The 13,952-nt window shown below is 43.1% G+C and overlaps 2 protein-coding genes across 3 annotated transcripts in view; one reads left to right on the plus strand and one right to left on the minus strand.

Annotated features, from left to right (window-relative positions):
* Positions 1-11,749, minus strand: n4bp2 (NEDD4 binding protein 2). 2 transcript variants are annotated; one of them, XM_076030442.1, is made up of 16 exons: positions 11,509-11,749; positions 9,611-10,577; positions 8,911-9,035; positions 8,628-8,716; positions 8,430-8,506; positions 8,218-8,352; positions 5,539-8,093; positions 4,626-4,711; positions 4,410-4,455; positions 3,548-3,771; positions 3,320-3,444; positions 3,101-3,227; positions 2,553-2,729; positions 1,523-1,691; positions 1,103-1,226; positions 1-986 (listed from the first exon to the last, which is right to left on the minus strand). In XM_076030442.1, the coding sequence occupies exons 1-16, from the start codon at positions 11,747-11,749 to the stop codon at positions 941-943; spliced, it is 5,313 nt and encodes a 1,770-aa protein (XP_075886557.1). In that variant the 3' UTR covers positions 1-940. The 2 variants fall into 2 exon arrangements, with proteins under 2 accessions (XP_075886557.1, XP_075886567.1); XM_076030452.1 differs by lacking the exons at positions 1-986; positions 1,103-1,226; positions 1,523-1,691; ... (2 more) ...; positions 3,320-3,444; positions 3,548-3,771 and adding an exon at positions 3,778-3,911.
* The window catches only part of pds5a (PDS5 cohesin associated factor A), a 20,688-nt gene continuing 18,445 nt past the window's right edge, over positions 11,710-13,952 (plus strand). Inside the window, exon 1 of the mRNA XM_076030611.1 lies at positions 11,710-11,843. Coding sequence (XP_075886726.1) covers positions 11,826-11,843 — 18 coding nt within the window. The 5' untranslated portion in view covers positions 11,710-11,825. The remainder of the gene's footprint in view (positions 11,844-13,952) is intronic.

Raw genomic sequence — 13,952 nt, forward strand, 5'->3', positions numbered from 1 at the left:
TTAGACACATTAGATTTTTATTATACAACATTATATCCCCTGTACGGCATTTAAAAAAAAATCTATGGAAAATACATTAAACATGTCCTCTTTCATGCAAATGTACATTTGTTAAAATGGAAAATGTGATATTTCTCACACCTTTCTGAAAAATATAGATTTAGTCATATATTTATTTATAGTTAAAAAACACTCAAAAACTTGAAAACCCACCTGAGAAGTAAAGCTGCAGTAAAACTTTGGCATAGCTACCGAGAAAAGGCGAGCCGTCCTGGACTGCCTTAAAAAAAAGTAAAGAAAACAAAGACAAACTTTATCATAATTATTATCATTATCATATTTCCATGAGGGTATAATCACCTGAAAAAGTTATGTTAAAGCAATATAGCTACACATGGAGGTGGTCCTCGGCCTTGCAGTCTGATGCTTTAATTGGCCTTAAATGGAAACTACTGCACAGCGCAACAGTCTGTCATTGCTGATTGATAGCACTGACTGAAATTCAAATAAAACAGACACAGATTATTTCAATAGACTCCAGAACTCAAAATGAAAAATGAATGATGAGAACGAGGCACTTCACGCTACAGGAAGAAAACAAAGCTGGTTTTCACAACAGCTGAGGCAGTACTATAGCCATAAAATGTAAAAATGTTTGGCAAATATTGAAAATGTAAATTCTCTGAAAAAAGGGTTCCAAAATGTGTATTTAAAAAGAGATCTCTCAAGAAAACATGTCTGTAAAGATTCTGTATTACACTAAAATATTCAGATATTTTGTAAAGCTAATATTGCTTTCCAAAATATGCAACGTATATTATTATTACCATTATCATTATTATTATTATATAGTTTCTCAGATTGAAGAACGTTCTTTAACATGACACTGTCAGCTGTAGAATTGTCCTCCTCCATAGCGAGATGAATCCAAAGCAGCTCCTTACTTCAAAGAGACCAACAAGAGGCCTAGGTTTGGCTCAGTGAACCTGAAAGATGAAACGATTGCAGAAGAGGTGGGTGACGATGAAGACGGCGTGTACGTCTCATGTGTGTGCTCCGTCTGTGTGTGTGTGTGTGTGTGTGTGTGAGATTGCGCAAATACCTGTAGTGGTTGTTGGTGAGGTAGTCGATAACGGCGGGACGGATGCGGGGCACGCCCCCCTGGCTGTGGTTCCCTCTTCCTGTGATGACAGAGAGCTGAGGTCGAGACAGGCCCTGCTCGCAGGCTGCGCACCGGGAGGCCAGAGAATGCGGCGGGGAGTGAAAAGGAATGTTCAGTGTTGAGCAACCGTTGTAGCAACAGAATGGAGCGCCTTTCTCTAAATGCAAGTTCATTCGAGAAACACCCTCTAAAAGAGTCTAATTTCATACTAATTATGACTGATGAGCCACAGCAACAACATGCAGAATGCATGGGGTTGACCACCATGCATTCTGCAAAAATAATTTTGTTATTTTAAGTCAAACCTGTATTGCTCAGTAACATAATTGCCCTGCATGTCAGCAGTGTATTGTTGCCTACCTGCGGTTTTGTCCTCCAAGACTTGGGCAAGGTGTGTTAGCGCCTCATCTACATGGAGCCCATGAAGGTCCAGGATGTTCTTGGGCAGCAGTGACCGGTTCACCCTTTCAAAAATTTGAACTGCTGCGCGATGATTGGCCTGACGCATCTGCCTGCCGTACAGGTGTCCCTACAGCACATCAGAAGTATTACACGTAGGCTGATAACGCAAAGGCTGAGACACAAAGCGTCAACTGATGAGTCCAATCACATATAAGACAAATAAATAAATAAATATGAAAAATGTATGGAAATAGTAGTGAACGCACTGTGAGGAGCATTACTACCTTGCATTTATTTATTTATTTATTTATTTATGTACGGTACTTAATTTTTGTGATGTTTAAGGAAGTGCTAAAAGCTGTTATGTGCCATTTCTGTGCCTAGATTTATTTATAGTGGCAATATGAAAATTGATTTTCACCACTAGAGAGTGCAGCTGAGCGCTCAGTTCCTACCCACTGCACTATATAATGCAGCAAGTTTGTGCATGTGAGCGAGCTGGAAATGATAGCATTAGCTAAAATGATTCTGTATACAAGCCTGAATCCAGAGGTTCACCTCCTGTTCAGAACTGTTACCATTATTGTGTTTCCAAGGGGTCTGCTATCAGTGATGGAAGTGCCTCAGACACAGAATTAAGCAACCATGTAATACTTTGTGTTTAATTTTGTTCATCCAGAGTCAGCTCAAATAAAACTGAACCACTAAACCCCCACATATTTTAGCAGAGTACTGTGTTGGATTCCGGTTTGTCCCTGATAGTTGTCCTGACCTGATATCTTACAAAGATGAAAATTGTGTATTGCCCCTTTAATAAATGCTTCATAAAAGCTCATCAATTTTCTTTTAAAATATATTGATACAATTTGGATACGGATTTATAGGAAATAAGCAAAAGAACACAAAATGTGAAAAAAAACAACCCTTAAAAACACTTCCAGTGTGCTTCACGTGAGAGATTAGACAGGAAAAACAATTAACTCCTCACCTGCTCTGCATAAAATGAGGCCACCTCTTTTCGCCCTCCCTTGAAAGCCTCAGCAGCCTTGGAGAAGCTCTCGAGCTGTTTGCGTCTATGTAAACAAGCCTCGGCCCTGAAGTCCTCGTACTCTGGGTCCTCTGTGTCCTGGTAGTGCTGTTCTATTAAATCCAAGGGCTTCTGCCTCTGACAAATGAGGAACAGATAGCGTGACACAGAAATCTGCGGCAGAGTTTTGAACTTTGAAAAGTTTTGACTTTTTACTTGAAAACTATAAAAAATCTCAGTTAGAAGGGATGTAGGTATTGTTACATATGATTTATTATGAAAAAGAATAACTAATTAGTTACTGGGTATAAGGTTTCTTCGCGATTTTGTACAACTTATTATTCAACACAGTGACCTTGAATAAGAAAAAAAAAATCCTTAAATGTACCCCCTTTACAGCAAACAGACTTTTGTGAAACTGAGGTTAACAATGGATTACGATAATACAGTTGATTGTACAATTTTAGCCATATAAGGTTCTCGTGTACCACGATTGGCTTGGTAAATACCATTTCCCTCTCCTTGCTGGCAGCTCTGACGTGATTGGATCGAGCCGTCTCAGGAGCGACCACCGTCTTGACAGGTTCCTCCCCCAGAAGAGAATGAAGAAACAACTCTGTCTCTGTCAGGCTGTAGCTGTAAACACATTTGTAAGTTGTGCGAATGTGTATGGTTAGACCACTGCATCTAATCAAGCTCAATGTTTTGACAGAAGTGTTTTTTCTCACTTGTGGTCTCTGAAGATGTCCTGAAGAAAATGCCTGTCGATGGTAGGAAAGAGTGCGTACAGCTGGTTCTCTTTCAAGAGGGCGGCTCCATCCTTCCTGTCAAGGACTGTACGGTTTCTTCTAGCCTGCAGGTGCATTGAGAAGCGGTTAGTGTGCCAAGATTCTATCACTCGGGGAACAAGCGTGGTGTGTAACACGGTAGGTGCCCTAGTTGTGCTCGTCACCGACCTTTTCCATTTTCTCCTGCAGAGCTTGCTCCTCCTTTATAATATCTCTGAGGGACACAAATTGGCGTGACGCATTCCAGTGGTCCATGATTGGCATCAGATTTGAGGCGTCCGATTGGCTGCTTTGGGTCGCCCAACCCTCGGCTCCAGTCCAGGCAGGTTGTGGCTGTTTTCGATCTCTTGGACCCGTATGGATCACAGGTGATTGGGCCCAGTGTTTGGAGCCTAGACATGCAGATGTCAATGATTAAAGCCAACACCATGTTTCACCATAACACTTGTAAAGTTGCTACCAAAAAACAATAGCATAATTGCTGGAATTTTTTCAGCGGGGAAGCCACATGCTTTTCTATCTGGCAAATTTCCTGAAAAGCAGTGTTTCTACGTGGGTTCATTTTATGGGTCAGTACTTAAAACTTAACAAGACAATTATGCATCGTTCACATTATTTAGTTCATTGAATGCCATGGAACCCAGACTTTTGTTAATTGTGTAGATCATTTAGATGTTACTAATGTGTTTATTTTCTGTAGTTATACAACCAAATCATCAGAATTCTGAGTGCAGAACAGTGACAAATTGATGCCATCACTTCTTACAGCTGCCTCATCATGTTAGCTGGGACATTTCCCTTCTATATTTTCACATGGGGGAAAAGAAAATATCAGTTGGCATAAAGTTTAGGAATTTTCCATGCATTTTATCACACCAGAGATAATAACTTTTTACATCTGTGACCGTATTCACATGAGGAGGAATTTTAAATGGATATAATTTAATTGCCTTTTTTGTGAAAATGGAAGTTAATGGCTCTGATATACAGTGAGCATACATTTAAGCTCATCCTCGTAGTGTTTTCTTACCCTCCTGAAGCAAATGAAAGGAAAGAGCCACGTTCTTCTGCTTTTCCTGTCAAACAAGAAAAGCATAGTGTGTTTCTGTTAGCCTTTGTTTAACTAGATACAAGTCTCCTTGAGATTCTGAATCCTTTGAAATCTGCTTTGAAAAGAGTGACTTGGTAAACCTCGGGTTGACAAACACACACAGTCACTTTTGGACTTAGTTTTGCAAACGCTCACCTCAATGGTTTCCTTCCACTTCTGGTGAAGCATTTTCGCCAAGTTCAGATCCATCTGCACGGCATAGTCATCAGCTGAGCACGCACCTAAACATAGTGAAGCCAGTTGAACAGATACATAAGCAAGTCTGATCTTAATGTTCCTATTTAACTAAATATCCATCTACAAACTCCATTTCCTGATTTTAGATTCCTCGCATGAAACTTTTTTTTTTAAATATATCAACCAGAAACTGTGGTGTGAGGACCAGATGTTAAAATAATCGATGGGATTATTGCCACACATTTCTTTATGATAGCTAAGAATGAAGTCAAGCACACTGAGTGTTCAAACTAAAAAGGGATGAAAGAAGGGCTTCATGAGCTCTCACAGACACTCACAAAGACAGTATGTGCAGGTGTAGGTGTGGCTTAGTAAGAGATAGAGGGGTGAAGGATGAGACTGATCCTGATCTTGACTGATGGTATTCAGAAATGGTGGAAGGAATATGACAATAAACCTTTAAAAAGAGAGGTGTGGTGGTTTCTTGAAAAGAGGAAAACACAGTAAAACTGGAAAGTTTATAAGTCTGTGCTGTTTTTTTTAGTACCCCCAGTAGTAACTACGCTGAAGTCTGCACTGAGGCACGTGTCAGTTTCTGCACAAACAGGTTGAACAATTGTTCGACCGACCTGAAGCGGTGTGCCAATTGAGAACACTGCTCCTCTAGCCACTTTCACTTCGGAATGTGAGCTCACGAGGCCCATTCCAGAGTTGTGACACCTCAACAGTGTACGTGGGCTTGGCCTCGTCACTGCGCACACCATTAACAGTATTTTACGAAATATATCATAAAGTCGATATTTATTATAATAAATGCCAACTTCTTTTAAACTCCAGTGGGTACTGCGAGTGACAAACGACTGTTCCTTACCTGGATCTACACCCACAGGACCAAACAACTCGGTGAGCTGCAGCGCCACCTCAGTGGGCAGCTTCAGCTCCACACTCTGAATGTCCAGGTGTCGACGTCCTCTCTCCGCTGCCAGCCTCCCATCAGGTCTCCACTCTCCCTTGTGTCTTTCCTCTCCCTCAAGCTTGTCCAGCTCTTCCTGCAGCACGCGGAGGATTTCATTCATGCTTGCAATGTCCTCCTCAGTCTCAAACCTCGGTTCCTCAATGAAAAAGTGATCGTCGTAGCTTCCGGTGCAAGCGCCGTGTTCTTGATTGTTGTCTTGTTCCACGCTGTGTTCAGCTGCGGGAACACTAAGTTCCTTTTGAGGAAGATTGTCCGTGTTTGTGTCAGGGAGTAGAGCAAGTGGCGCTTTAAAACTTTGCACGTTGGCATTGCTGGAGTTCTCATTCGACTCATTTATAGTCCCAGAGGACGACTGCGGAGTCTCTTCCTTGACCTCAGAGAGCAAATGTTCAACACGGTTCTCGTCCGCCGCGTTAGGAAGCAACCTGGTTTCCTCTGGTCTCTCCAAAGCCTCACAAGAGATGGATGTGTTACAGTCCTCATCTTTTATTTCACTATCCTCATCTTTAGAAAACATCTCCCCCGAGTCCAGCAGCAGGTTTGTGGTCCAGTCCAGGTCCTGATGGCATTTATCATACAGATCCACCAGAGTGTCATAGCTGACCTCTTTAAAATGACGTCGGAGGATGCAAAGGTCCCCCAGTCGGTCTTGAGCTGCCCCGAGCTCGGTCTCCTCCACCTGTGTTCCCTTCTCATGGACCACGTGGTAGGGCACCTCTCTGTGGTCAGAGGGCTGAGCTGCAGTAGCACCAGGGGCCGACAAATGGGGCACAAAGCAGGAGTTGCCTGACAAAACCCTGATGTCGGAAGGCTGGCTGACACCAGGGTTCTGATTGAGACGCCAGAGGAAAGCAAAATCCTGCGGTTCGGTCTGGGTGCTGAAGCGCTCGTCTGCTTCAAGAGGTGGTGAGGGAGGCTTCATCTGTGCCTCAAATTTTACCTCAGTGAGAGGCTCATTTGGTTCCTGATTAAGACTAGAGTCACAACTGGGAGTTTGGCTTTGTCCACTATCCATGTTTATGTTTTCCTGCCTGTTTATCACACTTTGGCCGGAGCTATTTGAGCGCTCAAGGGTATTTAATGTAGTCGCAGGGCAGTTTTGAGTGAACGTGAGGGCTAGTTTGCATTGTTTCCCTGATCGACGCCCCTGCGACTGCTTTCTGTCCTGGCTGCCTCCACTGTAAACGCCACTTTCTGTTTCCAACTCAGCACTTGGACTCACTTCACTAATATGGCTGCAAGCACCAATTTCTGTGTCATTCTGTGCATACATTTTAGTGTTGACTTCAGTGGGGCCAGACTGAGGCTCTGTATAAAAATCACATTCACTGTTTTGTGCATTTGACCCCAAGGATTTTGAGATGTCTGCTGGGTCGTTGGAAAGGTGTGCCGATTTTAAACTGGCAGAACGCATTTCTTTACCACTGTCAAACACGCCACCATACACACCCATGATACAACTCTCTTTATTTCCAGTTATGTTTTCTTTTGAAAGATCAGTTTCCTTGCAAGACTGGGCTGCCTTCCAGCCTAACACACAGTCAGGTAGTTCACCAGTGCTTCTGTCGGCCCTGTTCAAGTCCAGCTCTCCCTCACAATCACCTCTTGATGCCTCGTCTTGCTCCAGTTCGCCTGAGTTGGAGCTTGGGGAACTGGAGGACAAAGGGGAAATACTGGTCTCAGACTCGGGCACACCTGTCTGAATCAGATCAAGTAGTTTCTGAAACTCTGTTAATTTGGGTCCCAGTTGCACATTTGTTTTATCTTTGATGTCATTTTGAGACACACCTGTACCCTCATTCTCTTCTCTTTTTTTGTGCTTTTCCCGTTTCCTCATTGGTCTCTGTTCAAGAGACTCTTCAGGGGGCCAATCTCCATCAAACGTTTGGGGAATTTTCTTCACTACCCCGTCATTTGCTTTCCCTTTTGATTCATCCTCCTTTATCTTTTGTTCCACTTCTGAATTGCTGTTAGACGGACTGGTACCTTTAATCAGATCGGCAAGCTCCGCATGCTCAAAAGTAGATCTTCTGCTCTGCCTTTCCCTTCTTACTCTCTGTCCAATAGAATTAGAGAAAGCCACAGGCATGTCTTCTCCGTGAGGATCTTCATTCATCACAGATTCCACGATACAATCTGGGAATCTGTGATCTTCTTTTAGATGATTTAGCTCCAACTGGGCATTTAACAGAGGATCTAAATCGCTCATATCTATTCCCATGTCCTCTTCTGACATTTCAGGGTATTCCATGAATCTTCCTGTTGGCTGACAGTCGAAGGACTCAGTAGATTTATGCAGAATGTCCCAGGGTGTTTCCACCTCAGTGGACTGTCCAATGGCGGACACATCAGGGAGTGGGCTAAACAGCTGAGGGTGGAGTTTTATACATTCCCCAGGTAATCTGTGCTGTCCGACAAGGTCGGGACAAGGTGCTTCAGTAGGTACTGACCTAAAATAGATGAACCAATAGATGAATGTTATGCTTCACAAAGATGCTCTTTCCATTACACTTACTATTGCAGTAAAAGGTGAAATAACTAATAAGAAATGGAAAGCTCATTAGTAACACTCACTGCAAACTGTTATTTGGGAGGCGCTCTTTTGACTCTGGCACATGTGAACCCATGATGGACTGGACGTTGACAAAGCGCTCATACCCATTAAGCATCCGCCTGATTTTCTCCGCTGGTACATTATGCATGCTACGTCTGAAAACAGACAGAATCAAGTTCAATTAAAAGACTGCAACATATTGGAGTTCTTCCTTCTAAACATCTCTCCTAACCTCTCTAGTTCTCTTGGCTTGTTCTTCCACCAGGTGTCAGGCTCTCGAAACAGCACCTTGTATCTGTGCTTCAATGCCTGAGAAAGAAATCAAAGGGGCCTCAGGCATTTACAGTCAACAAACAACTCTCCAGAGCAATCGCTCTTAAAGCAGATAAAATGGCCACATGAGATCCATTAGAAAATTTTCCACACTAACCTGAGCCACGTAGGGTCGCATCTCCCAGCCCTGCATGTTAGTGTTGTCAATGATGATGGGGTTTGCACCCTTTTCAAAAGCTTCCTTGACTATGAAGTAGACAACAAGTGGACACAAATGAAAGAGAAACACAATACAAGATGAGAATTTAGTGCACAGAGGGATATATATATATATATATATATATATATATATATATATATATATATATATATATTTTTTTTTTTTTTTTTTTTTTTTTTTTTTTTTGTCATTTACCAGTGTGAAAACACTGAGTGTTTACCTCTCTTCTGGTTCCACACATGAGCCTCACCCAGCACCTCTGGGTTAAAGTGATATTCTCCATCGCAAGTGAAATAATCATCAGTGGACAGACTTACTGCTCCTGGGTTATGTTCCACCAGAGCTCTGCCAACACACAGTGATTGCTTGAGTGAGAAACAGTGGACAGAAAGCTAGTTTATATATATATATATATATATATATATATATATATATATATATATATATGTGTGTGTGTGTGGGGGGGGGGGGCTGTGGAAGTTGGAGAGCAGTTGGAGAGCAGTTTGGAGAGCAGTTTGTTTTTTGTGTGATTGAAATGTATATCTTTTGTGTTATTTGTATGTGAACAATGTTTACAGCTTAATATTAACATTGGCTGCTGCTAGAGAGAAGGCCATTCCTCACAAGCACATGATAATCAGCTGTAGTTTTCAGACCTTTGAACAGGCATAGATTTTCACCCTCCCAGAGGCTCCCCACACTGATAGGAAGAATAAGTGTATTTTGCACAATATGCAGCTTTAAAACAAGCATTTTTTTATTTAATAATTTATAATTATAGCTAGTTAACAGCTAAATCATATTTTTGGTAAAATGTCTAACACTGATACACCGTGCAAGTCACTCCTTTGTGAAGCTGTGATTGCCTCCTGACCACCTAAAATGTTACAAGGGATAATATAGCATATAAACATTCTTACCTTGCCAAGGTTGACTTGCCAGATCCAGGAGCTCCACGTAGCAGCACCAGGACTCTCCCTTGCAGCCGCAGTCTTTTGTTATTGCCAGGGGAATTAGGGGCAGGCAGTGCCCAGGACTTTGGGATAGTAGCAGAAGGTTTCAGTGGGGCCTGTACAACAGCGCCCTGATTTGACCAGGGAGAGGCATTTATGAGTAGACCGTTCCAGTTAGAAGGAGGCTGGACAACAGGTGTAATGAACACAGGCTCCTGGCCAACATTGACATGTGGAGAAAACGCTGGCACCTCCATGTTCCAGGGTGACTGCATGTAGCCGACCGGCCTCTGATTCAACATGTTCACCTTAGATCTGGTGCCTCCTACTATTGATTCTGAGGATGGCATTGCAGCCTTCTCTGAGTAAGTGTGAGATACCTCTTGCTTTTTATACACCTGGAATGCTGAGGGGCGTCCTGAAGCTGCCAGGTCCATGGGAGGTTTTGGCACGTCTGCAAGCGTCCCCGTCATCCGATATGTGAAATCTTCCTGCTGCTCCATCTCAACTTTCAGAGGGTTACGCTGATCACATGTCACGGAAGCACCAGTGTGTCCCACCAGGCCAGCAGAGGGCTCTCCAGACCCAGGTTGCAAACTGGGCTGGATCAGCTCTGCAAGGACCTGTTTTTTGAATGGAAGTGGTGGGAACCCTCCCTGGGGTTCATCCTTTGTTTCTTGTTGAGAGGTTAACTTCTCAAACTCCTGATCGAGAAGCAGATCCAGCTCCTCTGTCAGAATCTTGGGGGAGGAAGGTGAGGACGGCAGCTGCTGCAGCGGCATGTCGGAGTCGGGTTCTGGGTTAGATGCGGAGAAGCTGGTAGGGCTGAGCAGGGCCGCTGCAGTGCGCTCGAAGCCAGAGACAGGAGAAGGTACCGGGGCTGCACCTTCAGCAGCAAGCGACAGCTCCAAGAGAGAGTCCATTGCATTTTCAACTGAGACAAAGACAGAGTAAAGAAGTCAGTCAAGTCATAGTCACATTTATATGATGGAGAATTGCATCACTGAGCTCAAACTGAACCTATTCACATTGGACAGAAAGAATGAAAAACTGAAAAGGCCACAAAACAAACCATAACACTGCATCTGTAAACAATAACAACAGATAGCATTTGATCAATATGATACAAGATTAAAGTTATGAAAAATAACTTTCATAACTTTAACTTCAGAGGAGTCAATTGTGGAACAGTTGTCATTATTATTATTATTTTAGTAATCCTAATCAGCCATGCAATTATGTTTTGCTCTCGATGTACATAAACTTATGTTTTACGAATATTTATGTAGTTTTGTCATCTACTTACTGCCCCTATGCCAATTTACAGGAATCAAAAGTCTCACCATCTGACCTTGGAAAATAGCTGTGGTTCCACTACTGTAACCACAGAGTTCATGATCTGCAGTTTATCTGTTATGGAAAATACATTCTTGTTGATCTATTCCAAATCCATTTGTGTTTTGTAGCTCGAATGAAAACCAACAGCCCTCTAGGCCTGACATAGTGTAGCATGTGTACAGGTATGGCCTTATTTTAGAGGGGCGGTGGAAAGGGAGAATAATAAATAAATGCACAATGCAGTTTAGGTGTTAAAAGTTTACATTGTAAATATCCAATAAAGTCCTGCGCTAAACTTGCGACTTGTACAGGGTGTAACAACCCCGCCTTCGCCCCAAGACAGCTAGGTAAGGCCCAATGATAGAAAAGAGATTGATAATAAAGAGATGAACACTGTCACCCCAGGACATGATGAACTTTCAGAGTTCATGATGGATTTGTTGCTAACAAGCTGCACAGCTGCAACGCCATTCGAAACGCGTCATAGAGCAGGTTGGTCAACTGAACCCTTGTGTTCGGTGTTCTACCATTAAAGTCGCATTCGGACAGCACGATCTCAATAACTTCGGGGTCTAGGTGCGCGAACATCTCCTGCATGCTCCGGACAGTGTCTTCTCTGGCGGAGCTCGATAGCGACGTGCCGCCGCCTGGAAAGTTGCTCGCCGTGGGCGTCTGTTGGTAAGCCGCGTTGGGGCCCAGACTGCCCAATTCTGGCGGCCCGCCGGGTACTCTGGCCGGGCTCTGGCCGCTCTTCTTCCGCCGAGGCATTCCGCAGGTTGAGGGTAGTCACTGGTCACTCATCAGAAGTGGCCGCACGGGCCTATTCGAGCTGCGGAGAACCTACATGAAGACGGTCATGGAGGTGTGTACATGCTGCTGGGGAGTCGAGGTCAATACTGAAGAACTTCTGAGCGTAACGTTAAGCCGTCGGTCCCCACAACATGACGAAAACACATTACTCAACCAACTGAAAGCCTGAGGGTTGACCCCGGAAGAGAAAGAGGACCTTCAAAAATAAAACGTTGCCTGAGCGTCACCATAGAGCGTCACGATCAACCGTTAACGCGGAAGAAATCGCAAACTGAGCAGGAACGGAGAAAGCGCAAACAGAAGTGGTAAAACAAACGATGGCGTAGAATCGTTCCGTTGGTCACGTGGATTGTAAGAGGAACAGGATGCACGTAATCGTGTCGTTCGAATCCCGCCCGCCACGAAAACAAAACAGTCCGGCTTAATGTTTGTATTTATTCTATGCAGTTCAAACTGTATGTAGCCAGAAATTAACACTACATTTTTTATTATTATTATTATTATTATTATTATTATTATTATTATTATTGAGCCCATGTCCGTGTGAATGAAAACAATATGGATACAACTACTACTGGTAGCAGATGTCAAATGCAAAGAGGCAGAGAGAAGAGAGGGAGAGACAGAGCGAGAGAGAGTAGCCCACTCACATGTATTGGCTTACTTTTGCATAAAGAGCAAACAGAGGAGACATGATTAAGGTACCCTCAGTTGCTGATAAGACTGTTTATCATACATCTCGCTTTTGGAACCAAGGGTTTGAGTAGAACAGGAAAAGGTAATTCCTGAAAATCAGAGAATGTGTTTGTAGCAAAAGCAAGGAATGAAATGATGTCGTGAGCCCATTCAGTTTAAAAAAAATAATTAAAAAAAAATCAAATAGGTTTTGGTATCAAACAATGCTTAAAGGTCATAACCAATGTTGTAAATACTTGTTAAACTCATGTGGTTTTTGAATGTACATGTAATGTAAACAGCATGTATACTAAAAGAAAGTCTTCATCTTTGGTTTATGGACATAATATGCATTTTGTCTACATTTAGATCAGGATTAAACGTGTTCTTGAAATAGTTTTTCATATTGAAAAGTTTGCCTTTCAACAGTACAACACATAATGTAGTTTGATATGTTTAGAAATTGTCACCGAATGATCTCTTATCGCTTCTATTATAATTTTAAAAAAAAAGAATGCTCATTAGTGATCATTCATACCTGTAGCATTACAATATGTTCATGTATCGTTATATGATAACTATGTATGCAGTTGATCAATATTTATTGATTAAAACCACGCATCCGTGGATTTTGTTGTTCGAATCAAGAATCAAAAATGTTTGCAATAATGGACGATATTGTCTCCCACAGATACGAGCAAGAGTATGAGTGGTCTTCTTGGATTCAGTGTGCAGGCTGATCCGTTCCTGCTCCCGCCATGTAACTGGAACTGCTGTACTCCAGCGAGGCCGAGGGGGGCGCTCGACACCCAGTCTCTCCACACACACACAGAGACAGACAGCACTGGATGAACGAACAGAGAGCTTTGTGCCGAAAACTAAGCCCAACCTGTGTCAGACTAATGAATTAAAACGGCCCACTTGAGAGGTAAATGTAGACGACACTCGCATTGTGTTTTGCGGCTGAGGGGCTTTGGTGGGGCTTTGGTGGCGGTTCTGTATTTTCAAATGTAACCATATCGCATTTGTTGGGCTGTTCTAAATCCTCCGTGGGCGCAAGTTGCTGGTGAGAGAGGAGGGCTCAGGGCGACGGTAGCAGCCCTTCTTCGCTTGGAAACTAGCGGCAGTGCGGAGCGATGCGTTGAAGTTGACAAGAAAGATAGTAACAAGTAAATTAGCCTCTTTTGTAAACTCCACAAAGTAGTTGCATCAGTTGCGCGCCGCGGGGATTAGACGAGAACGTGGCTCGTTTAAACATAGATTCTATGATACTTCACTTCCTCTGCATGTAATTGTCTGTAGCTGGTGATGTGATGGGTACCTGAGTAGTTTGCGGCCTAGGCTAGTAAAAGTATGCTAAACAGTTAGCTCGCATGGCTAAAGTGCTTTAGCCGCTCAGTGCTAACGGTTCCTTCCCGCAAAATGCCTGTCGGTAGCCTGTGCTGTTTGCACTTTAGCTCACTAGCTCGCTAATTTGTTTAGCTGA

The sequence above is a fragment of the Nelusetta ayraudi genome, unplaced genomic scaffold (genome assembly GCF_046127955.1).
Source record: "Nelusetta ayraudi isolate G7.1 ecotype Tasmania unplaced genomic scaffold, CSIRO-AGI_Nayr_v1 ptg000004l, whole genome shotgun sequence".
In the NCBI taxonomy this organism is placed as follows: Eukaryota; Metazoa; Chordata; class Actinopteri; order Tetraodontiformes; family Monacanthidae; genus Nelusetta; species Nelusetta ayraudi.

Coding starts and splice junctions, on each gene's coding strand:
- n4bp2 (XM_076030442.1), bottom strand. CDS start 11,749: ATGCCTCGGCGGAAGAAGAGCGGCCAGAGCCCGGCCAGAGTACCCGGC. Junction 8,507..8,627: donor TGCGACCCTACGTGGCTCAG/GTTAGTGTGGAA, acceptor TTTCTTTCTCAG/GCATTGAAGCACAGATACAA. Junction 8,094..8,217: donor CTCCCAAATAACAGTTTGCA/GTGAGTGTTACT, acceptor CATCTATTTTAG/GTCAGTACCTACTGAAGCAC.